The sequence below is a fragment of the Plecotus auritus genome, assembly GCF_963455305.1.
Source record: "Plecotus auritus genome assembly, chromosome: 4".
Taxonomy (NCBI): Eukaryota; Metazoa; Chordata; class Mammalia; order Chiroptera; family Vespertilionidae; genus Plecotus; species Plecotus auritus.
The window spans coordinates 68,052,142-68,077,742 of NC_137775.1; the positions used below are offsets into that span (position 1 = coordinate 68,052,142).

The window sequence follows — 25,601 nt, forward strand, 5'->3', positions numbered from 1 at the left end:
ACAGAGAACCCCAAACAAAAGGAATCCAAAGAGGACCACACCAAGACACATCATAATTAAAATGCCAAGGGCAAAAGACAAAGAGAGAATCTTGAAAGCAGCAAGAGAAAAACGGTTAGTTACCTACAAGGGAGCACTCATACAACTGTCAGCTGATTTCTCAACAGAAACTATGCAGGCCAGAAGGGAGTGGCAAGAAATATTCAAAGTGATGAACAGCAAGAACCTACAACCAAGATTACTCTACCCAGCAAAGCTATCATTCAGAGTTGAAGGTCAGATAAAGAGCTTCACAGACAAGAAAAAGCTAAAGGAGTTCATCACCACCAAACCAGGATTACATGAAATGCTGAAGGGTGTTCTTTAAGAAGAGGAAGAAGAAGAAAAAGGTAAAGATAAAAATTATGAACAACAAAATGACATCAAATACATACCTACCAACAAGTGAATCTAAAAATCAAGTGAATAAAAAATCTGAAGAACAGAATAAACTGGTGAATATAATAGAATCAGGGGCACAGAAAGGGAGTGGACTGACAATTCTCGGGGGAAAGGGGTGTGGGGGGTGCGGGAAGAGACTGGACAAAAATCGTACACCTATGGATGAGGATGGTGGGGTGGGAACCGGGTGGAGGGGAGCTATGGGGGGAAAGAAGAGGAACAACTGTAATAATCTAAATAAAGATTTATTAAAAAATAAAATAAATAACTCTTAAATACTGCTGATTGCAGTAAAAATACTAACAAAGCCTAGTTAAGGAAAACAGGAATTTGAAAGACCATGTGTCATTCAAATTTTACCTCCTATAAGAAGGCTGAAACCACTTTTCAACATAGACATTAATAGTGAAACTTCTTGGGTTTTCCTTGGGGTCTTCCCAATTTTTTTTCCACTTCTTTTTTCAGTTTATTTGCCTTATACCTCTCAGCCATCGATACAAGCTCCTCTGGGATACTCTGAAACCATTAAATGTGATTTTAGAATTGAGAATATTCTTTTAGTATAACAGCTTTTCCATAATATACTAAAATGCCTCCAAACCATTTCAATCAGAGCATGTCCAGAACTGTTTACATGACATCTTTCAAATGTGTCTCTGCATATTAAACTCTGAATTTATCTTCAAGCTATAAAATCAGGCTGATCTTAAAAACACCCACCATTATACATTCCCCCGTTTGGATAGCCCTCCAGTTGCTTCCCAAGTCCTTTAACTTGCCTTACCTGGTGCCACTTTCTTTATGTTCTTTCTCATCTCTAGGCCTGAATATGTTCCCCTGCTGGAATGCTTACCCCATTTTTCTACAACTCTCCTAACCCACTAGAGTTTCTTCCTCATCAGGGCTTTCAGTGATGCTCATCTCCATTATATTAGTGGCCATAATTATATAATTTCATAGCTCCTCATCTTTGCTAGGCTACAGTCCTCATAATGTTTTTATTTATTTGAGAGAAAAAGGGAGAGAAAGACAGGGAGAGGGAGGGAGGGAGGCAGGGACAGAGAGAGAGAGAGAGAGAGAGAGAGAGAGAGAGAGAGAGAGAGAGAGAGAGAGAGAGAGAGAGGAAGAGAGAGGAAGAGAGAGAAAGATTGATTTGTTGTTCCACTTATTTGTGCATTCGTTGGTTGCTTCTTGTATGTGCCCTGACCTGGGATTGAACCCACAACCTTGACATATCAGGACAAAGCTCTAACCATATGAACTACCTGGCCAGGGCTCATAATATGTTTAATTACTTGTTTAAAATCTGTCTTTTCTGGTAAGCAGTAAGCCCAAGTAAAGAGAACAAATGAAATTATTTGAACATATGTGATATGAGGTAGTGTTCTAATCAGTTTTATATTCTCACCTGATTTGCTCTTTCCAGAATGTTAATTAATTCATTGGCAACCCTCCAATCATTTCTAGTGATGAGGGTAATTGACACTCCAGTCCTCCTTTAAGGGGGAGAAAAACTAATGTAATTTTGATTTATAATTTATCTTCATTATTCGTTCAGCAAAATAAAAACAGCTGCAATAAAACCTCAACTCTTTCACAAGCCCAAATATGTATTATACATCAGAATTTAGCATCATTTAAACAGCAATAGGGAATCTAAACACTTTGCAGTTATTTAAACAGCACGTTATAAAGCGTCTGTGATAGTGGTGCTCTGGGGAGAAAAGGTCCTCTTACTTATTTCTGTTGAACAGGCCAGTTCAACAGAAATAAAGTAGCAAAGCAGGTTATAGGGTGACTCAGACAATTTATAGGCAAGAGAACAAAACCATTTATAGGCAAGAAAACAAAACACTTTTCTAGGAAAAAATGTCTGTGAGGGGATGCCCAGCCAGCGTGGCTCATTGGTTGAGTATCAACCTATGAACCAGGAGGTCATGATTCAATTCCTGGTTAGGGTATATGCCCAGGTTGCTGTCTTGATCCCCAGTACGGGGTGTGCAGGAGGCAGCCAATCAATGATTCTCTCTCATCATTGATGTTTCTATTTCTCTCTCCTTCTCCCTCTCTAAAATCAATTAAAATAAATTATTTGTAAATGTCTGTGAGGGGAGTAATGAGGATCCAAAGTTGGATTCTCATGGGTAGACTATGCTTACCCTGCTCTTCCGGTGCGCCCTACTCTGTGCACATATTCCTCAATGTTCCGGGGGAAATCATAATTATAGACATGTGTGACATCATGGACATCAAGACCTCGAGATGCTAAGTCAGTAGCAATCAGTATTCTCACTTTACCTAAAGAGTAAAGCCAAAAGAATATAGATACATTATTGCATAAACCAATCCAAGACACATCAGAAAACATATTATCCCCTAATATCTAATCAGGTGAAGTATTATCATCTTTAATATTAAAACATTGAAGCATAACCCATGGACACAGACAGTAGGAGGTTGAGGGCATGTGCTGGGGGATGGGAACAACTGGGGAGAGGTCAATGGGGGAAAAAGGAGACATATGTAATACTTTAAACAATAAAGTATTTAAACTTTTAAAAAAGGGAAAAAAAACCCCAAAAACTTAAGGTAGTGAAAATGGGAAAGGGATATTTATTTAGTCTTTCTTGTTAACTGCTGGCAAGTTACAACACAGTAGATACTATGGTTCAGGAAATGCTCCCTGAGTCATCTGAGCCATGTCACAAAGATACATGCGTCTCAGGTAAATGAATAGAAATATCCCCCATTGCAAATTGTTGCCTTGACATCCAGGTTTAAGCATTAGCTCTCTGAATTTGGTCAGTCTTAGTCTGATTAGTATTTAGAGCTCTAACAAGTATAGTTTTGATATCTGTAAGCTGAGGACAGATCTTAGAAATGGGTTTTATGAAGAGGAGCTGTCACACAGCCAACCACATGCATTGTACTCATTTAAAATGCAACAAATAGTAATTAAATAAATGTACCTGTTTTAAAGTTTTCTAATGCTTTCTCTCGATCGCTCTGTTCTCTGTTGCCATGCAGAGACTCTACTGATATATGTCGGAGAATCAGGTCACTTGATAAGTGATCAGCACTGAAGCAAAAGATCAAGTCAGTGACCTTAAGTGCTTATTCTAATACCACCATCAATTCACTATTTTACTTCTAGTAGCATATCTACTCTCATTTGAAAACAGGATACAAATAGAAATAATGCTAAATAAATCCATTTGATGACTAAGGATGTAAAAGAAAAAAAATACCTACACAGCTTTTCTGCCGACAAACACTATGACTTTGTCTTTGGGAGACATGCTCTCTAAGAAGGTTTGGACATGAGATCGTTTCTCTTCTTCTGTGGTGACAATTATATTTTGTGTCACAGTACTTACAGCCTAAAAGATTCAAAGATCATAGTACATCAACATTGATAGGCAAATCCCATACCTCCTTGGCTCACAATAGATCTTATTTCACATCATTGGTTAATGCTTTAATAAACTGCCAACAGGAAAAAGAGCAGGTCCTTGCAAAACTATTTCTATTCAAGGATTTGTAGAGAGCTTGGAAACTCTTTAAAAAAAATAATTTATTCCCCTTTTTATCAAATGTATTGGGGTGATACTGGTTAACAAAATTATACAGTTTTCATGTGCATTGGATACTCTTGAATGCTTGGCAGTGTGTTGAAACTATTTGGTTACCATTGTAAGAAAAGAAATACCCATGGGGTGAGGCTAATCTTACAAAAACTAACATGAATATAGCCCTTTTGAGTATAGCCCTTACAACAAATGAAGATTATTAGTTTATACACAAGAGTTTCCATTCTATGAATATTTTGACAATTTAATGCAAAATTTCAAAATATCATTGGTACCACTTTGACCCAGAGATAAAATAGATTTTAATGGTATTTAATAAAAGGAAAGAACCAACCATTTATCCTTTCATGAAATCTAATAAAGTGAGCCTAGGCAAAGAGCCATTATTACCAGCGACTGAGTAAAAAGGGGCAATTTTCATTAATGATTAACTGAAAGGCCAATTATACTTATTAAGTGAAAGGCAAGAGAACTTTATAATGGAAGAGAGATATAATGGAGATCTTTAGTTATAAATTGTATAATTACTAACATCAACTGAAACCACTGATCTACCTTAACTTCACAAAAAGAGAACACCAGGCTTAAGTATATGCAAAGATATAGACCTTGTTCAGAACCTGATTCTAACAGGGTTAATAAAAATGAGAACCCAGGGAAGGAGAAACCAAGATGGCAGCATAGGTAAACACCTGAACTGCTGCCTCGCACAACATTTTCAAAACTACAACTAAAAGACAAAATGGACATCATCCGGAACCACAGGAAGGCTGGCTAAGTGGAAATTCTACAACTAGAAGAAAAGAGAAAAGCACACTGAGACTCAGAGGAGCTGCAGGAGGCAGAGGTACTGAGACACGCGCGGAGAGGACTGGCAACTGAGTGCGCGGCTGGCTTTCTCAAGCAGGAGGGAGACAAAAGCTCCCGACTGCGCTGAACTCCAGTTCTGGGAGAGATTCTGGGGACCCAGACTCATTTGGGGAGAAACTGGACTGTCTGGCAGCGGGCGGAACTCGAGGGCGGCTTTCTCTCAGAGGTGCTTGCAGCGATTACCATGGGACACTAGGACACAGGGGCCTCTAGGGCAGGGCTGACAGGAAACAAATGCTGTTTGCTCTGCCCTGAGACTCCGCCCAATCCAAGCTGAGCACTGAGGCTTTTTGCAAGTCTTGTCTCATAAGGGTGTCTCCAGCACAGAAGTTCTCCCAGCATAGACACAGCTGATCCTCACAGCCAATTGGCCTGGAGGTCAATTCCTCCCAGTGATACCAACAACAATCAAGGCTTACCTACAACAAGACTGTGCACACAGCCCACAAAGGGGTGCACCAAGAGTGTCCACCTCAGGTAACTGGGGAGGCTGAGCCACTGGGCCCTATAGGACACCTAGCACACAAAGCCACTCTATCAACTCAGGGAAGCAGCCAAAATGCGGAGACAAAGAAACAGATCACAAATGAAAGAAATGGAGGAAAGCCAATGACTGGATATAGAGTTCAAAACCACGGTTATAGGGTTTTTCAAGAATTTTCTAGAAAAGGCCGATAAATTTAGCGAGACCGTTGAGGATATGAAAAAGGACCCACTATAAATTAAGCATACTCTGACTGAAATAAAAAATATACAGAGATCTAAAAGCAGACTAGAGGATCGCAAGAATCAAGTCAAATATTTGAAATACAAAGAAGCAAAAAACACCCAACCGAAAAAGCAAAAAGAAAAAATATTCCAAAAATATGAAGATAGTGTATGGAGCCTCTGGGACAACTTCAAGCGTACCAACATCAGAATTATGGGGGTGCCAAAAGAAGAGAGAGAGCAAGATACTGAAAACCTATTTGAAGAAATAATGACAGAAAACTTCCCCCACCTGGTCAAAGAAATAGACTTACAAATCCAGGAAGCGCAGAGAACCCCAAACAAAAGGAATCCAAAGAGGACCACACCAAGACACATCATAATTAAATACCAAGAGCAAAAGACAGAGAGAGAATATTAAAAGCAGCAGAGAAAAACAGTTAGTTACCTACAAGGGAGCACCCATATGACTGTCAGCTGATTTCTCAACAGAAACTATGCAGGCCAGACAGGAGTGGAAAGAAATATTCAAAGTGATGAATAGCAAGAACCTACAACCAAGATTATCCTACCCAACAAGGCTATCATTCAGAATTGAAGGTCAGATAAAGAGCTTCACAGATAAGAAAAAGCTAAAGGAGTTCATCACCACCAAACTAGTATTATATGAAATGCTGAAAGGTATTCTGTAAGAAGAGGAAGAAGAAGAAAAAGGTAAAGATAAAAATTATGAACAACAAATACATATTTATCAACAAGTGAATCTAAAAATCAAGTGAATAAAAAAATCTGATGAACAGAATAAACTGGTGAATATAATAGAATCAGGGGCATAGAAAGGGAGTGGACTGACAATTCTCGGGGGAAAGGGGTGTGGGGGGTGTGGGAAGAGACTGGACAAAAATCGTACACCTATGGATGAGGACAGTGTGGGGGGTAAGGGCAGAGGGAGGGGTGGGAACCGGGAGGAGGGGAGCTATGGGGGAAAAAGGAGGAACAATTGTAATAATCTGAACAATAAAGATTTATTTTAAAAAAATGAGACACCAGGAAAATAGAAACACTGACTGAATATCCTATGGTATTAAAGGATTACTAAAATTTTACGTATAGTATGGTATGCAAAATTAGTCTTTTAGACATATATACTGAAGTATTTATAAATAAAATCATATGTATCTAGTATTTGCTCTAAGATTAGGGAGTGGGCAGAGGAGACTTGCCAAAACACGAAGTATCCTCTGTATCATGGAAATGTACACTTGAAACTTATATTATCTTTTAACCAATGTCACCCTCAAAAATTTAATAAAAAAATAAATGTGATAACATTTTAAGCAATCAAATAAAGTTCTCCATTTGCATTGGAAAAAATATTTTTTATAGTTTTTATTGATTTTTAGAGAGAAAGGGAGAGGTAGAGAGAGATAGAAACATCAATGATAGAGAAACACCAGCAAACAGGTGCCTCCTGCACAACCCTACTGGGGCATGTGCCCTGACCGGGAATCGAACCGGTGACCTCTTGATTCCTGGGTAGATGCTCAACCATTATGTCACAAAAGCCAGGTCGACATATTTGTTAAAATAGTAATAAAAAACAAACTTACAACTAGGTCCAAAGTGCCAACATATACAATCATTGGCTCTTTCAAATAAGATTGTGAAAGCCGACGGACTGCATATGGCCATGTTGCACTGGAAATAAAAAAAAAAGGGGGGGGGGAAGATACACAAACATTAAAAATTTATTCTAAATCAAACATTACTAAGTTTCCTAAGAATGCTACGAACCAAATTGCTCATGAAAGACAAATTTAGTACTTTGCAATAAGGCAGATTTTACAGAAAATATATGCTTCACAAAGAATTCTTCAACTTTAGTGAAACTACTAGAAGAAACCTTCAAATATGTTTTTTTGTTTGTTTTTGTTAGTCCTCACCCAAGGATATTTTTCCATTGATTTTTATGGAGAGTAGAAGAGAGAGGGAAAGACAGAGAACATTGATGTGAGAGAAACACAGCGATTGGTTGCCTCCTGGATGAGCCCTGACCAGGCCCTGGGCCAGGGAGGAGGTTGCAACTGAGGTATGTGTCCTTGACTAGAATCCAACCCAGGACCCTTTGTTCTGCAGGTTGATGCTTTATCCACTGAACCAAAAGGGCTAGGGCTCAAATATGGTTAATATACAGGTTTATAAACCAATGGTGAAGGAGATTTATACCTTAAATTCTAATATTTGAAAAAGTAAAATGAATTCAAGTATTAGATTTCTCTTGGCCTTTATTTTTTAAAAAAGTAAAAACCTTGTATTTTTTCATACAATGTCAGCAGGCAAAACTAACATTTCAGCTATGCCAAAAAAAAAAAATTTTAAGTGTACTTATGCGAGGATATACAAATTCAAATGTTTCTTAACCATAGGTATCTATATACTTTCACAGAAATTAGATGGGAAGATTAGTAAGAAAACAAAGTGAGGGCCCTGGCCGGTGTGGCTTAGTTGGTTGAACGTCATCCTGTGCACCAAAAGGTCACCAGTTTAATTCCTGGTCAGGGTACATACCCAGGTTGTGGGTTCGGTCCCATGGGAGGAAAATCTCTAAAATCAATTTAAAAAATGTTTAAAAAAGAAAACAAAGAAATTTAGTATAGTTCATCAAGTATATACCACTTTTTTATGCTAATAACACAAAGGAGAAAATGGTTTACAAATCACTTTGCATTAGTTTTTATTTCTTTTCTTTTTTTTTTTTAAAGATTTAAAAAATTGATTTTAAACAAGAGAGGAAGGGAGAGAGAGAGAAACGTCAGTTGGTTGCCTCCTGCATGCCTCGACTGGGGATCAAGCCTGAAACCTGGGCATGTGCCCTATGGGGAATCAGACCAGCAACCTTTTGATGCCTAGAATGATGCCCAACCAACTGAACCACACTGGCCAGGGTGAGATCACTGTGCCTTTAATAACAATTATTGCTTCCTCAGTTTTACCTTGGGCAAAAAGTACTCAGCAATCCAATGTTTATCCCTAAGGACAGGGGGTCATTTATTCAAATGTGAGACTCCAGTATGAAACATGGCCTCCCCTTTAGGAGTCCCCTCTGTGTTTTTATAGAAATCTCTATCTGTAATTTAGGAAACCCAATAGTCCTTGTTACACTGATACATTGAGTTGCTATACTAAGTGATGACATATCTTTCACCTAAGGATCTCAAAATACTTTCAAGAAATGCTCTGAAAATCGTGTGGGGAAATCAACCAAAGAACGGAATCTATTCCACTGATTTATATGTTGTAGGCTAGCAATTAGTCATATACCTACCTTGTCATAATAGTCTGCCTGTCTGGGCGCACATCCAATAAAATCTTCATTATCTGTGGTTCAAAACCCATATCCAGCATCTTGTCAGCTTCGTCTAATACCTGCATTAAAAATGTGGCTAGATTAGATATGAGAGGTAGCTAATTAGATATGAGAGGTAGCTAATATGTATGCTCTCTATGAATAGAATACTGAGGTAATTTTTTCTCATTTCCCCTATTACCTAAACCACTATTTTAATTTCTCCAGGAGAATATAAGCAGTTTGTGTTTGCAACATAAATTGATTTATTTTTAAGTTGGCTAATAGTTTCTAAATCTAATGAAAAAATTGTGTCTAAATATCCATGTGGATTTTTATTTTCTTTTGTACTTATCTACATTTTCCAACATTTATAAAAAGTGTTAAAATAAAATTATCTTAAAACCCTTACTTTTAACGTATTAGAGGAAATGAGAAATGTTCCTATGATTTAAAATTATTATAGTCCTAGCTGGTTTGGCTCAGTGGATAGAGCGTTGGCCTGTGAACTGAAGGATCCTGGGTTCGATTCTGGTCAAGGGCACATGCCCGGGTTTCGGGCTCGATCCCCAGTTGGGGGCGTGCGGGAGAGCCGATCAGTAATTCTCTCTCATCACTGATGTTTCTATCTCTCTCTTCCTCTCCCTTCCTCTCTAAAATCAATAAAAATATATCTAAAAAATAAACTAAAACCATTATAAAATGGACAGTCATTTGAAAAGAGTATTTTAATAAGAGTTCAGCTCTTCCAGTATCCCAGACCCCTGCTCCATGATTACCAAGTAGGTTATGCTTTTCAGGTTGACAAAGTTATTCATTTGCAGGTCATTCAATCTTCCAGGAGTTGCAATGATGATATCTACACCTTTTGTCAGGTCTTGTATCTGTCCATTTCTGTCTCCACCACCATATATACAAACACTTAAAAAAAAAATAGAGGTTCACGTTCAGATGCCTTTGGAATTACATGCCCCTTTCTGAGAACTATCAACACTCATCAACCCATAGTGGTGTGTCATAAAGAGCCATCTTTGCATCACTGTTATTGACTCCACTGCCCTGGTTACAACTATATTGAGTCAGGGATAATACCTGACCCATGCTGAGCCAATCAGTTTCTTGAAATGTGTGAAAAATAATGGGAAAATGTATAAAGCTACAAATGATTAAGATGCTGATGCAGGTACAGACAAGGAAATGACTTACTTTTTAAGACCTTTATATGAATACTTAGAACATTCAGCTTGCACTTGAAGAGCTAATTCCCGAGTGGGTGTAAGGACTAACATGCCGGGGCCATTCCTTTTCTCTCTAGCTCTTTGGAGAGAAAAAAAGACTATTAAAGTACCTGTCTCAGATACATGTACATTCATTCAGTGCTTTTAAAATTTGTAGCAATGAGTGTCAAAGTCACATACATTCACCATAAGGTGGAGAAATATAGAAAAACAAAAAAACCCAAGGACCCAAATAGAAGCCTTTTCATTGAATATGGCCAATGCTTTCCTATGTCAAACATTCTCTCACACAATTGTACTGAACATGATAATTTAAATAAATTGTTCCCCATGTTTCACCATTAAGACTTTTGGTAGGTACTATCTATTGCTCCCCCAAAATGTTTTGTCAATTCATACTTTCACCAGCACAGTGAAAGTGTATTTCCCTGGGACTAGGCATTACCTCTTGACTGATGCAATATGTCCAAGAAACTTAAAGTGAATTTTTGGTATCCATGTCTATTAAACCCCTAGAGAACCCAGCTGTAGAAATTCTTACACTGGTTGAGAATCGAGGTGAATAAATCCAGGCATTAAGTAGGACAGTGTCTTCCCTGTTCCAGTTTGGGCTACTCCTATAAGATCTATTCCTTGTAGAACTATTGGCCATGCCTGCGACTGAAATAGAATGATAAATAGTAAAATAAAAAGTGCATTTCTTTGTGTCAAGTGTCCCTTCTATTCCAGTCCCAAACTTCATTTTACAAATATTTTCTGGGTGCTAGAAGTGGTAGTGCAGGGAGTGCTGGGGGAATGCTCATAAGAGACAGTTGCTCCCTGGTGATTTAACTTCTAACAGATATTGTTTAGTGGGGGGAGGGGAGAATGGCCAGTGAAATATTAGAATTAAAGAATTATTCAGCATACCTGAATTGGTGTTGGTTTTTGAAAACCTGCCTTTTTAATGTTTTCCATAACTTCAGGATAACATTGAAAGGCATCCTCAAATTTACAAGTAGGATTGGGGATAGGACGTTTCTCACCATCTTTCAAGTCATCACATACTATATTATAATTTTCCTTCCTTTCAGGGAAAAAAACAAACACAGAAAAAATATTATTGATTTTGGTCACTTTACTCCCCAAGCAAGAAAATTTTCCAGTATTAGTTCAGGTCATATCTAGAAATTCAATTGCAACTGATTAAAACCAAACTGTTAGTACAGTTACAGTAAATTGTAAAAACTAAGAAATATAAGTGAGCACATCTTTTTTCTTATCAGAATAGTTGCAGAAAGAAGGAAAAAAAATTACATTGTCTACATGAATGGGCCAATGGAGGGGGCAGGCTATAATGAGTCAATGGGAGAAAAAAGGGGACATATGTAAAACTTTCAACAATAAAGATTTTTTTTAAAAAAAAGAATAGAGCCTGAAAATTATGCTTCATTGTTCAAAATCAGATTGTCAAACACTTGAGGGCCTACAATGTTCCATACATATTTCCTTTTTAAAAAAAATTCTTAAAAATTTTTTCTCAGAGAGGAAGGGAGAGGGAGAAAAAGATAAACTTCTATGTGAGAGAGAAACTGATTGGTTGCCTCCATCACGCATCCTGACTGGGGATCCAAGCTGCAACCTTGGTATGTGCCCTGACCAGAATGGAACTGGTGACCTTTTGGTGCACAGGGTGACGCTCAACCAACTAAGCCACACTGGCCAAGGCTTTATTTCTTTATTTAAATCTCAAAAATGCAAAGAGAAACCAAGATGGCGGCATAATGTAAACACCTGAATGTGCTGTGCTGCCTCTCACAACCACACCAAAACTACAACTAAAAGACAAAACGACTATCACCCAGAACCACGGGAAAGCTCGCGGAGTAGAAGTTCTACAACTAGAAGGAAAGAAAAAAGCTCATTGAGACTGTGTAGGAGGTGCAGAGGCGCGGAAAAGCAGAGGTACGGAGGTGCGCGAATCGGGCTGGCGACTGGGTGTGCTTTTTCAATTGGAAGGGAGATACAAGCTACTGAATGCTCTGAACTCCAGGTTCGGGTGAGACTCTGGGGACCCTTTTCTACGGGGAGAAACTGGACTGTCTGGCATCGGGTCGGAAAGTGAGGGTGGCTTTCTTGCAGAGGTGCGCTCAGGAATCATTGTTTATTGCGCTGGGGCACGGGACGCGGGGATGCGGAGATGCAAAGACGGCTGACTGGCAGCCATTGCTGTTTGAGACCCCGCCCCACCCAATTTACAAACCCACCTGAGCTGTGCGCAGCGGCTTTTGCATATGAAAGGCCTGCCCTTTCGCAGCTTAACCTAACAAACTGAAGCTGGGTCAGAGAGCTCCAAAACTTCCAAACCCCAAACAAAGAGGAGAAATCTGCAGATCTCGCTGTAGCTCCTGCTGGGTGGCCTCAGACAGTAGCTGACTTGCACCTCTTGGAGATCTAGGAGCCAGTGTACCTAGTGGTCAGTGTGAGACGACACCAGATTTCAACTCCTCACATACATAAGTGACACATTCAAGAGGCAGACTCAGTGAGCACCAAAGCCCCACTGAAGCAAGTCTTGCCCCATAAAGGTGTCTCCTGCACAGCAGCTCTCCCATTATAGACACAGCAGGTCCTCACCGCCAATTAGCCTGGAGGTCAATTCCTCCCAGTGATACCAATAGCAATTAAGCCCTAACCGGTTTGGCTCAGTGGATAGAGCGTCGGCCTGCGGACTCAAGGGTCCCAGGTTCGATTCCGGTCAAGGGCATGTACTCTGGTTGTGGGCACATCCCCAGCAGGGGGTGTGCAAGAGGCAGCTGATCAATGTTTCTCTCTCATCAATGTTTCTAACTCTCTATCCCTCTCCCTTCCTCTCTGTAAAAAAATCAATAAAATATATTTAAAAAAAACAGCAATTAAGGCTTAACTACAACAAGACTGTGCACCCAGCCCACAAAGGGGTGTACCAAGAGTGTCCAACTCAGGTGATTGGGGAGGCTGAGCCACTGGGCCCTATAGGTCACCTACCACACAAAGCCACTCCATCAACACAGGGAAGCAGCCAAAATGTGGAGACAAAGAAACATGTCAGGAATGAAAGAAATGGAGGAAAGCAAACTACTGGATATAGAGTTCAAAACCACAGTTATAAGGTTACTCAAGAATCTCCTAGAAACCACCGAGAAACTTAGTGAGACCTCCGAGGAATTTAGTGAGACCTTCAAGGATCTTAATGAGAATGCCAAAAAAATATAAAAGGACCAGTCAGAAATTAAGCATACACTGTCTGAAATAAAGAATAATATACAGAAATCCAACAGTACACTAGAGGACCCCAAGAATCAAACCAAAGATTTGAAATATGGGGAAGCAAAAAAACACCCAACCAGAAAAACAAAAAGAAAAAGGAACCCAAAAATATGAAGATAGTGTAAGGAGCCTCTGGGACAACTTCAAGTGTACCAACATCCGAATTATGGGGGTGCCAGAAGAAGAGAGAAAGCGCAAGATACTGAAAACCTATTTGAAGAAATAATGACAGAAAACTTTCTCTACCTGGTGAAAGAAATAGACTTACAAGTCCAAGAAGTGCAGAGAACCCCAAACAAAAGGAATCCAAAGAGGACCACACCAAGACACATCATAATTAAAATGCCAAGGGCAAAAGACAAAGAGAGAATCTTGAAAGCAGCAAGAGAAAAACAGTTAGTTACCTACAAAGGAGCACCCATATGACTGTCAGCTGATTTCTCAACAGAAACTATGCAGGCCAGACGGGAGTGGCAAGAAATATTCAAAGTGATGGACAGCAAGAACCTACAACCAAGATTACTCTACCCAGCAAAGCTATCATTTAGAATTGAAGGTCAGATAAAGAGCTTTACAGACAAGAAAAAGCTAAAGGAGTTCATCACCACCAAACCAGGATTATATGAAATACTGAAGGGTATTCTTTAGGAAGAGGAAGAAGAAGAAAAAGGTAAAGATAAAAATTATGAACAACAAAGTGACAACAAATACATATCTATCAACAAGTGAATCTAAAAATCAAGTCAATAAAACATATGATGAACAGAATAAACTGGTGAATATAATAGAATCGGGCATAGAAAGGGAGTGGACTGACAATTTTCGCGGGGAAGGGAGCGTGAGGGGTGCGGGAAGAGATTGGACAAAAATCTTACACCTATGGATGAGGACAGTGGCAGAGGGTAAGGGCATGGGGCCGCAGGGGGTGGGAATCAGGTGGAGGGGAGCTATGGGGGGAAAAAAGGAACATCTGTAATAATCTGAACAATAAAGATTAAAAAAAACACACAAAAATAAATAAATCTCAAAAATGCTGTTAAGTGGGAATTATTCCCATTTGGCAGGTGAATATTAGTTACTGGTCCAAGGTCTGAACCCCACTCCAACATCTAGAATAACTATTGTTTCTGCTATATTATCTTATTTTTATAACAGGCTTAATAGAAAAAAAAATGTTGCCATTAGGACCTTTAATTCCAGATAATAAGGATTGAAGAGTAAAAAATTATTCTAATATTCAGATATCAGATCAATTTCTTATGATTTTCAGTTGCAGAAATAATTCTCTAAAACTGCTATTCAATACAGCAGGCATGCCCTAGCCCAGTGGTCAGCAAACTGCAGTTCGCGAGTCGCGGTTTGCCGCTCTGTTGACTAATGAGTTTGCCGACCACTGCCCTAGCCGGTGTTGCTCAGTGGATAGAGTGTTGACCTACAGACTGAAGGGTCCCGGGTTCGATTCCTGGTCAGGGCATATGCCCAGATTGCAGACTCCAACCATAGTAGGGGGCCTGCAGGAGGCAGCCAATCAATGATTCTCTCTCATCATTGATGTTTCTATCTCTCTCCCCCTCTCCCTTCCTCTCTGAAATCAATAAAAAATAAAACATTAAAAAAAAATACAGCAGGCATCAACCACATGTGCCTTCTTAAATTAAAAAATTTCAAGTAAGTGGTGGCTGGTGTTTCTCACTGGTTAGAAGCCCTAGCACTGAGGGTTTGTGGGTTTGATTCCTAGTCAAGGTCATTAACCTGAGTTGCAGATTTGATCTCCGGCCCTGGTAGGATTGGGTGTGCAGAAAGCAACCAATCTATGTGTCTCTCTTTCCCCCTCCCTCCCTCCCTTCCATTCTTTCTAAAAATCAATGGGAAAAATATCCTTGGGTGAGGATTAACAAAAAAAGACAAAATAATAAAACAATAAATAAATAAATAATTTAAGTAAAAAATTCAGTTCCTCAATTATACTAGCCATATATTTTTTAAATATATTTTTTATTGATTTCAGAGATGGAGAGAGAAAGAAATATCAATGATGAGAGAGAATCATCGATTGGCTGCCTCCTGCATGCCTCACACTGGGGATGGAGCCCGAAACCTGGGCATGTGCCCTGACCGGGAATCAAACCATGACCTCCTGGTTTATAGGTTGATGCTCAACCACTGAGCTACGCCAGCCAGGCTGTAGCCATATATTAAGTGTTCAATCCTATCTAATAAAAGAGTAATATGCAAATTAACCATCACTCCACCACATCCATAAACCACGCCCACAAGCCAATCAGGAGCGAATATGCAAATAAACCCAACCAAGATGGCTATGGCCACAGAGAGCAGGAGTGAGGCTTGGGTTTCCCCGGCAATGGAGGAAGCCAAGCTTTCCGCCTGCCCTTGCCGGCCTAGGCCTCCACTCAAGGCTACAAAGTTTCAATGATAGAAGATACATAAACCCAAACAGAAATGGCGGCAGCCACTGAGCTGGAAAGAGCAGGAGGCTAGGGTTGCCCCCGGTGATGGAGGAAGCCAAGCTTTCCACACACCCTGGCCAGCCCAGGCCTCCACTTAAGGCTACAAAGTTTCAATTATAGAAGATACCTAAGTCCCAAAAGAAATGGCTGCCGCCACAGAGCAAGCAGAAGGCTTGGCTCCACTCCAGGCTACAAAGTTTCAATTGTAGAAGATTAATAAACCCCAGATACCAGGGCCTCCACTTGGGTCACCGGGGGGTGTGGCCAGCCTGCAAACCACCACAGGCCCCTCACCCAGGCCACCCCACGCCCCAAGGGAACCCCCACCCTGATCTGGGACACCCTTCAGGGCAAACCAGCTGGTCCCCACCCATGCACCAGGCCTCTATCCTATCTAATAAAAGAGTAATATGCAGATTGACCATCACTCCAACACACAAGATGGATGCCCCCATGTGGTCAAAGATCCTGTCCCCATGTGGACACAAGATGGCCACCACAAGATGGCCAGCAGGGGAGGGCAGTTGGGAAGGACAAGGCCTGCAAGGGAGGGCAGTTGGGGGTGATCAAGCCTGCGGGGGAGGGAAGTTAGGAGTGACCAGGCCAGCAGAGGAGGGAAGTTGAGGGTGACCAGGCCTGCAGGGAAAGGCAGTTGGGAGGGACCCAGGCCTGCAGGGGAGGGCAGTTAAGGGTGACCAGGCCTTCTGGGGAGGGCAGTTAGGGGTGACCAGGCCTGCAGGGGAGGGCAGTTAGGGGAAAACAGGGTGGCAAGGGAGCAGTTAGGCATAAATCAGGCTGGCATGGGAGTGGTTAGGGGGTGATCAGGCTGGCAGGCAAAAGCGGTTAGGGGCAATCTGGAAGGCAGGCAGGTGAGCAGTTGGGAGCCAGCAGTCCTGGATTGTGAGAGGGATCCCAGATTGGAGAGGGTGCAGGCTGGGCTGAGGGACACCTCCCCACCGTGCACAAATTTCGTGCACCGGGCCTCTAGTAGCTATATATAAATAGTGACTATTCTATCAGACACAAATATAGCCCATTTTCCATCTTTGCAGAAAGTTTTATTAGATAGCAATGCTCTAAAATATATCAATAGGTTACAATCAAGTTTTCATTTTAATATGAAAGGTGTAGACTTCAAATGCAATCATTTCGAATCTTTGCCGAGTTAATTTAATAACATAATTATACAAATACTCATTTGAAGAAGTAATAAAGCAACCCACCTCCAAATGTCTATTTGCCCTTGTGACATTGACCTTGTTGTTTCTGACTCCATGTAAAAGTTTTTCTTAATTGGAGGTAAATCTGGGACAAAGATGAAAATTCAAATTTTGATAAATAATGACAATTTACATTTCATTATCACTTGATCAAAGTAACAGAAATCAACCAAAATATCTACCAAGTTCATCCATACAGTTTTAGACAATTGTTCCACACTTTGTCAGCCAGGCTTACGCCAGAATTTTGGTTTTTCTTTTAATTACCTTTTTTACACAAGAAATATCTTTAATTATAAAATTAAGTATAAAAGAAGCCATGCTTTGCAAGACACAATGATCACAGTTGATGAATCTTCTCTCAAATATAGTAAACTGATTTTATCTTTTCTTTGAAGGTCTATCCTATTACTATTTAGAAATAAAATATATTTATCCTATTCTACCCTCAGAAGCTACCTCATCTTTTTTAAGTGCCTTCATACCTCCTCCAAACTTAAAAATCCTTTCTCTGGCCACCCATTCCAAATCTCCCCAAATGATATATTGTTGAGGTGGCACTGGAAACAATGTGCAGAAAGGCTGACAGCCATTGTGGAATTAATCGTTAATATTTGTCACATATTAGTGCATTCGCTTTTTAATTTTAAATAAATGCATTGCTGCCTCATTCTGATAGACAAATTTAGTGCTCATATTTACTCTGAAATTTGGTTACTATGAGATGGAACATTTTTTTCCATATATAATTCCCAGTAAGAATTTCATTTAAAATTAAACAAATTTAAAAAACCCCTATCTTTTCAAGAATTGTAAGCTTGTTAAATGTTTTTCGTTTTCTATTTTGTCCTTGTCAGTCAGGATACTCCAAGATCAACTTTTGCTCAATCACAGCAACAATGTTAACAACCCATGGTCAGCATGTTTATTCCCTTCATTTCCCCTTGGGCTTGATTTTCTATTTTATTAAACTTTTGCAGTAAGTTACCTCAAATAAGACAAAGAGTCGGTAAGTTTAATATTTTAATTTCCTATTTATAGCATAAATCACAACATAGACAACATAGAAAGTATCATGCCCTAAGACAGTGGTAGGCAAACTGCGGCTCTGTTGACTAATGAGTTTGCCGACCACTGCCTTTGGGAAAAACACTTAAAAAACATTTTAATAATGTGCTAATGTCTTTAACCTGAAGTCAAAACTTCTGGGGAAGGGTAATGTTTTACGCAGTGGTTGGCAAACTCATTAGTCAACAGAGCGGCATGTGGCTCGCGAGCCGCACTTTGCCGACTACTGCTAGGAAATAATTGCAGCATTGCAAATTTGACTATCATTTTTCATAATGACCTTATTACTAAAAGTAACACATTTTATAGAGGATAAAAACCTCAATTAAGAGAAACACCAGCCTAACCGGTTTGGCTCAGTGGATAGAGCGTCGGCCTGTGGACTGAAAGGTCCCAGGTTCGATTCCGGTCAAGGGCATGTACCTTGGTTGAGGGCACATCCCCAGTAGGAGGTGTGCAGGAGGTAGCTGATTGATGATTCTCTCTCATCAATGTTTCTAACTCTCTATCCTTCTCTGTAAAATATCAATAAAATATATATTAAAAAAAAAGAGAGAGAGAGAAACACCAACACCACATATAAATGTTAGAATGCAACACTTGCCTGGCTCAGTGGTTGAGCATCCACCCATGAACCAGGAGGTCCCAGTTCAATTCCTGGTCAAGGCACATGCCTGGGTTGTAGGCTTGATCTCCAATAGGGGGCGTGCAGGAGGCAGCTGATTGATGATGTTTCTATCTCTCTCTCCTCCCTTCCTCTCTGACATCAATAAAAACATATTAAAAAAAAAAAACACAGCACCAACCTGCCCACTTTTTTTCCTCCCATTTCAAAGCATCTTCTCGAATTTGGTCCCAATCAAGTAGTGGCTGATCTTCTGTAATAACATTGTCATCTGTCCTTACATCTCTTCGAAAAGAAGGTTGGAATGTAACAATATCTGTTAAAATATTTTTACCTAATTAGTTTCAAAACAAATCCTACCAGTACAAAATCCTCAAAACCATTTTACTATTTTGTTTTAATAACCTGACAATAATGCTTGCAATATAAAAATTTAGGATTTTAATGCTATAGTACCATGACAATTCTGGTCATGGTTTTTGTCATCAGTTATCTACTTGATTTATGAAATGGAAAAAAAAAAAAAAAGTGCCGAAACCGGTTTGGCTCAGTGGATAGAGCGTCGGCCTGTGGACTGAAGGGTCCCGGGTTCGATTCTGGTCAAGGGCATGTACCTTGGTTTCGGGCACATCCCCAGTGGGAGGTGTGCAGGAGGCAGCTGATTGATGTTTCTCTCTCATCGATGTTTCTAGCTCTCTATCCCTCTCCCTTCCTCTCTGTGAAGTATCAATAAAATATATTTTTTTAAAAAAGTAACTTATTGGAGAAGTTAAATAGCATGAGAGCCTAGTGTCTACTAATAAATCACACATATCACTTAATTTTTACTATAATCCTGTGAGCTGAGTTTACTCCAGGTTAACAGATGAAGAAATGGAGCCTTAGCCCTGGCCAGTGTGGCTCAGTTGGTTAAGTGTTGTCCCGTGCACTGAAAGGTGGCTGTTTCAATTCCTAGTCAGAGCACACGCCCATGTTGCTTTTTCTCTAGCCCAAGCAGATCTGAGATTTTTAAAATATCAAATTTATTAGGCAGTTTTCAAAGTCAGTCACGTTCCAGGGAAGAGACCAGGAGGCCAGGACTAATCTTGCTCTATCATTAATAGAAGTATGTTTAAAAGGCTAGTTTGTTTTTTTCCAATCATCTGTAGCTAAAAGTAAAACTGCTAGGCTTAACCAAGGAGATTACGTGTTTTCATTTGAGGAAAATGTATCCTGGAATTCCACAGGAAAAAAACCTCTATAACAGACTAGATTTAATGATGGCAACCTAAAGCTTTATTATCAGGAAAAGCATCGGCTATAACATGGCTTAAAATGCTGAATGAAATTTAAAAAAATTTTACAGGGCTTTAGTGGGCAAAAATTACTTACCAACTCTGGGTTGTGAATTGTAATTTTGTTGTTTTTTAACAAGATTATCTATCACTGCTTTTGCTTTTGCCTGCATTGCCTTGCTACCAAAAATTTTGATTTCTGCTTCAGGGCACCCTTTTATTACCTAGATTCAAGGGAAAAAATTGGCATGATTGAAGTCCCCTTGCCACTTGCCCCTCCAACAATCACTCAAATAATATAAAAGTATAAGTAAGTATAGTACTGCTATCAATCAGTGTCTGAGATATATTATGAAAGGCTTTTATGCAGAAAAGGTCATGAACACACATAATTTGCATTTTAGAAAGACTGCTCTGGCCACAGTGGAGAATAATTAGAGGAGGACCACTGGAAGCAAGATGCTTCAGTTAGGGAAGAATGCACCAAATGATGGGATTTTCCTTGAGAAATACAGGAAATAGAAAGGACTTAATAATGGGCTGGTTGTAGATTAATGAGAAGTTAGTAATCTGAGGTTCCTGGCTTGGGAACTTGGTGAGTGATGTGGCTGCTTACTGAGACTGGGAAACAGGAACAGCTGAAGGTTTGACGAATGGGGGTCAGGAAGGACATATAGTTAGTCCCCAGAGATCTCATTCTTCAGTGAAGCTTATCTCTAAAGATTTTTACCTCCACCCTGGCTGGGATGGCTCGGTTGGGCATCATTCCATGCACCAAAACCTTGCGGGTTTGATTCCTGGTCAGGGCACATGCCTGGGTTTCAGGCTCCATCCCTGGTAGAAGGTGTGCAGGAAGCAGCCAATTGACGTTTCACTCAAATCAATGTTCCACTCACATAGATGTTTCTCTCTCTCTGTCACTCCCGCCCCCCTGTCTAAAAATTAACAAAAGATTTTATTTTTTTAAAAGATTTTTACCCCCATGAGTCAAAAAACTGAGACCTGGAATGGCCCGTAGCTTAGGTGAGTTCTTGAAAAGAATGGTAGTAGAAAGAGCTTTGGCAGCTTATCTAAGTTACCTCGGTATGTTAATAACTGAGCAGAAACGGGAGTTATGAATGAACTACGCATTTCGGGGTTTAAGAACACAGATCACGTACCTGTATTTTGGTGTTTGTTGTACTTTGGATGTCTTTTATTTTTGACCCACCACGACCTGTTTTTAAAAAATAAAGGAAAAAAATTTTTTTTAGCCAAGTTGAAATCAGTAAGAGGGATATACCTACTTTCCTCAAAGAATCTTCTCTAGTTCTTTCCCAGATCATTCAAACAAAGATTCCTGGGGTCCAATAATCATTTTCAGTTTGGAAAAAGGAAAGCAAGCATTTTCTATTCCAAATTTTGGTGAGTGGAAGAAGGCTCATTTTCTAGACGTAGATACTAAGGATTCATTAGCAGCCCTAGCAAACTAATTAGATCCAAGGATGTGGAGAAATTAGAACCCTTACACACAACCACTCAACAACAAAAAAATCCTATTAAAAAATGGTGAAGATCTTGCTTCAATACACATTTCTCTAAAGAAAGCATACAAATGTCCAACAGGCATATGTGATAAGATGCTGAAATCATTAAGGAAATGCAAATTGAAAATCACAATGAGAAATTACCTCGTGTTACAAGGGCCATCATCAAAAAGATAAGAGGCTAAAAAAAAAAAAAAAAAAAAAGATAAGTGTTCCAGAGGATGCTGTGAAAAGGGAACCCTTGTGCACTGTTGATGTAAATGTAAATTGGTGATTGGTGGAGCCACAATAGAAAATAGTATAGAGGTTCCTAAAAAATAAAAAATGGAATTATACTATAATCCAGCAATCCTACTTCTGGGTATTTATTCAAAAGAACTGAAGTCAGGATCTCAAAATGATATCTGCACTCCCATGCTCATTTCAACATTATTCACAATAGCTAAGAGGTGGAAACAATGTCAATGTCTGTCAACAGATGACTGGATGAAGAAAACATGGCATGTACACACAATGGAAGTTTTCAGCATAAGGGGAGAAAAAAAGAAATCTTGGCATTTGTGACAACAGGGATGGACCTTGAGGACATTATGCTAAGTGAAATAAACCAATGATGAAAAAACAAATAGTGCATGACTCTACTTCTATGAAGGATCTAATGCAAGCAAAGTAAAATGGTGGTTGCCAGGGATGCAGGATAGGGAAAATGGAGAGAGATTTGATGGGTAGGTTCAGCCATGCAAAATGAGAACATCCTAGAGGTCTACTACACAAAATTGTTCTTACAGTTATCACTTTGTACTGTACACTGTACACTTAAAATTGTTATGTGTAAATTAAAGTCGTATTTTGAAAAATTGGAACCAGGATCAACATCAATTGTTCTTATAGTTAACAATTTTGACCTGTACACTTAAAATTGTTATGTGTGTTATATTGTAAATCAGTGAGCTAAACAGAGGATGCCTTAATTAATCAGTAAGCCAAATTTTGGAGTCTTTTATTACACCAGCGGGCTTAGAAGAATATTGTTTCCAGAGTCTAAGCAAGCACATGGAGGAAGCTTTTCCCTTTTATACTCTTCCCAGCCCTTTGTCTCCCAAATATGGATTACACTTCCGGACCTTTTGCAGGCCTTGCTTGTAACCTGAGTTTGTAACGTGAGCATAGCACATTTCAGATAACTGGAGTATGGGAGTAACCAGGGATGGCAGCAGAGCTGCTTGCAACGTCAGACAGCTGAACCCACCCTCCCTATTATTCAAGTAAGCAAGTGTGTTTTACAGAAGCCAAGAATAGCAGGGTTAAAATTTCAAACAGCAGTTTTTACAAAATAGAAGAAACATGAACAAGATGGCCTATGTTTCATGTGTAAATTAAAGTTGTATTTATTCATTTATTATTGTTTGAAGTATTACATGTCTTTTTTCCCAGTTGAACCCCTCCCCGCCACTCCCTCCCCACAAAGTTGTATTTATTTTTTTAAAAACTGGATCTAGAACCAACATCAAGTCGGTGCTCTCGAGCACAGTGTTTGCATTTCACAGGTGCTCAATAAGTGTTGAGTGCTTAAGTGATTTTTATTGTAAACCTAGTAGTGGCTTTTGTTTGTGGAGCATTATTCTTCAGATCTTTGAGCCTGAGTCAACCTGAGAGGTCAATTAATCTCTGGCTGGTCAAGCAACTGGTCTTATATTGCTCTATTTAATAGCAGCCTACAAAATCTGTTGTTGTTTTTTTCTTCAAAACAGGTTAAAAAGGGGGTAAAGCAAAATGTTGGCTCCCATACTTATTGGTCAATTGTTGGAACTCATCTTCAGACTTGATGGCAATAAATGGAGCAAATCTAAATTCCAATAATTTCTAAATGCTTTTCAAAAAAGAATTTGTAAGACTCAAGGTATACTAAGAAAAAAGATGCCGTTTTCGGCAGATAAATCATATTTAAGTTAAACCACATACAAGATATGGCTAATGATCTGAGCTGCCCTACATCTTCCACCTCATTATTTAACCACATTATTTGTGGTTAATGGCTCCATTTGGTGCTCAGATTGATTTCAGCTCAGATTGATTTCAGCACTGCTGTGTTGTTCATTTTGGGGTAAGCTGTCAAAGGCCTGATCTTTCATTCCAAAGATTTCCGAAGTCTTCTAAAAGTCTGCACTCCCATAGGCCCTCAGACTGAAGGGTCCCAGGTTTGATTCTGGTCAAGGGCACATACCCGGGTGGTGGGCTCGACCCCAGTAGGGGGCATGCAGGAGGCAGCCGATCAATGGCTCTCTTTCATCGTTGATGTTTCTCTCTCTCTCCCTTTCTCTCTGAAATCAATAAAAATATATTAAATAAATAAAAATATATTTTAAATAATAAAAAACTAAAAGTTTGCTCTCCCTAAACAATGTATTTTTAACCATCAAAAGGTGTGCTAAATGACTTATCATTCTAGTACCAGAAGATAATAGAAATATCACCAGGGATGCTCTTGCCCAGGCTCCACTCCTGGCCTCAACCATTCTCATCTCCCGGCCCTGCCCCCGCACACCCATCCCCCTGCTCTCACCGATCACCACGCCGACCCAGTCGTTCTTCAATCCAAAGCAGAGCGGTGGTTCCTGGGGGACATCAGCCACAGGCTGCTGAGGGCTGGAGGGCTCCCTCCAGTCGCCGCCTCTGCCGCCCCTGCGGCCTCCTCTACCTCTTCGATTCGGCTCCTCCGTGGGCCTCCATTCCGGAGTCTGGGGCACTGCCGAGCTTCGCTGAGAAGCAACGACCCAGGAGAAGGCGTTGGCGCCAGCTTCTTGCCTAGACATGGTGCCGTGAAGGAAACCCTGAGCCTCCGACGTCGCTCGCGTCCGGCCCGCACCACCCGGCCGTGCCGTCGTGTGGCTGACCTGCCAGGGCGTCCACGCAGCCGCTACTTAAGGAGCCCGCGAGGCTCGCCCCGACCTTGCGCCGGTCCGCGTGGCCTCACACCCATTGGTGGACGAGAGGTTGTGGGCGGGACATTCACGGCTGGACCAATCTGCTCTTTTAATCGTGTGAGCGAAAGGTCTGTGCGAATCCCTGCGCCTACGACGTCTGTTCCTTTTGAGGCGTGGGACGCACCTGAAGCCGGCTTTGCGCTTTTCCCTACTGAACGCCCGAGACGTTTCTAACCAAGGCTCTCAAACGGCGTCACTTTCACAACGTGGTCCTATGCATGCGTAAAACAGTTGAAACAAAAGGTTGACGAAACAGCATTTACCATTGCGATGTGAGCAGCACTCTACTGTAATTAAGCCTATATTAGTTGTCAGAATGTTGGTGGTAATCTACAAATTTAATGACCCACAATTTTAAAATCTCGGACCTGAGAGATGTGACTTCAACACTTGACCTGAACTACCTGATGTAGTTTTAGAACTAATGAAATAAATTGAATAAATGCCCGAGGCACTCCAATCATTGCAGCCTGGCTCTGTGGCTGGGCATACTGTTCCAGGCAAGCAAGCCAGCTGGGAGTGCTCCTGCTTTGATTAGGATCTTCAAATTGTCTGAACAAATCTCATGTCAATCATCTGTCAAACACGGTAGATTTCGCCGAAACCGGTTTGGCTCAGTGGATAGAGCGTCGGCCTGCGGACTGAAGGGTCCCGGGTTCGATTCCGGTCAAGGGCATGTACCTGGGTTGCGGGCACATCCCCAGTAGGGGGTGTGCAGGAGGCAGCTGATCGATGTTTCTCTCTCATCGATGTTTCTAACTCTCTATCCCTTTCCCTTCCTCTCTGTAAAAAATCAATAATATATATATATATATATATATATATATATATATATATATAAAGAGTAACCAACGGATGCAAAACATTGTGGGGTGAGGGCATGTATGGGAGTGGGGTGGGGGGGGGCAATGGTAAGATATGTACACATATAATACCTTAATAAAAAAAATATATA

General features: G+C 40.3%; 1 protein-coding gene across 1 annotated transcript; it reads right to left on the reverse strand.

Annotated features, from left to right (window-relative positions):
• Positions 1–840: 840 nt before the first annotated feature.
• On the reverse strand, positions 841–24,475 carry DDX43 (DEAD-box helicase 43; the record flags this gene model as incomplete). Its single annotated transcript, XM_080665528.1, has 16 exons — positions 841–957; positions 1,850–1,937; positions 2,601–2,739; positions 3,411–3,520; positions 3,694–3,821; positions 7,220–7,307; positions 8,935–9,035; positions 9,735–9,876; positions 10,162–10,272; positions 10,735–10,853; positions 11,103–11,259; positions 17,173–17,254; positions 19,044–19,178; positions 20,234–20,360; positions 21,297–21,352; positions 24,226–24,475. The coding sequence occupies 16 exons, from the start codon at positions 24,473–24,475 to the stop codon at positions 841–843; spliced, it is 1,950 nt and encodes a 649-aa protein (XP_080521654.1).
• Positions 24,476–25,601: the final 1,126 nt, after the last annotated feature.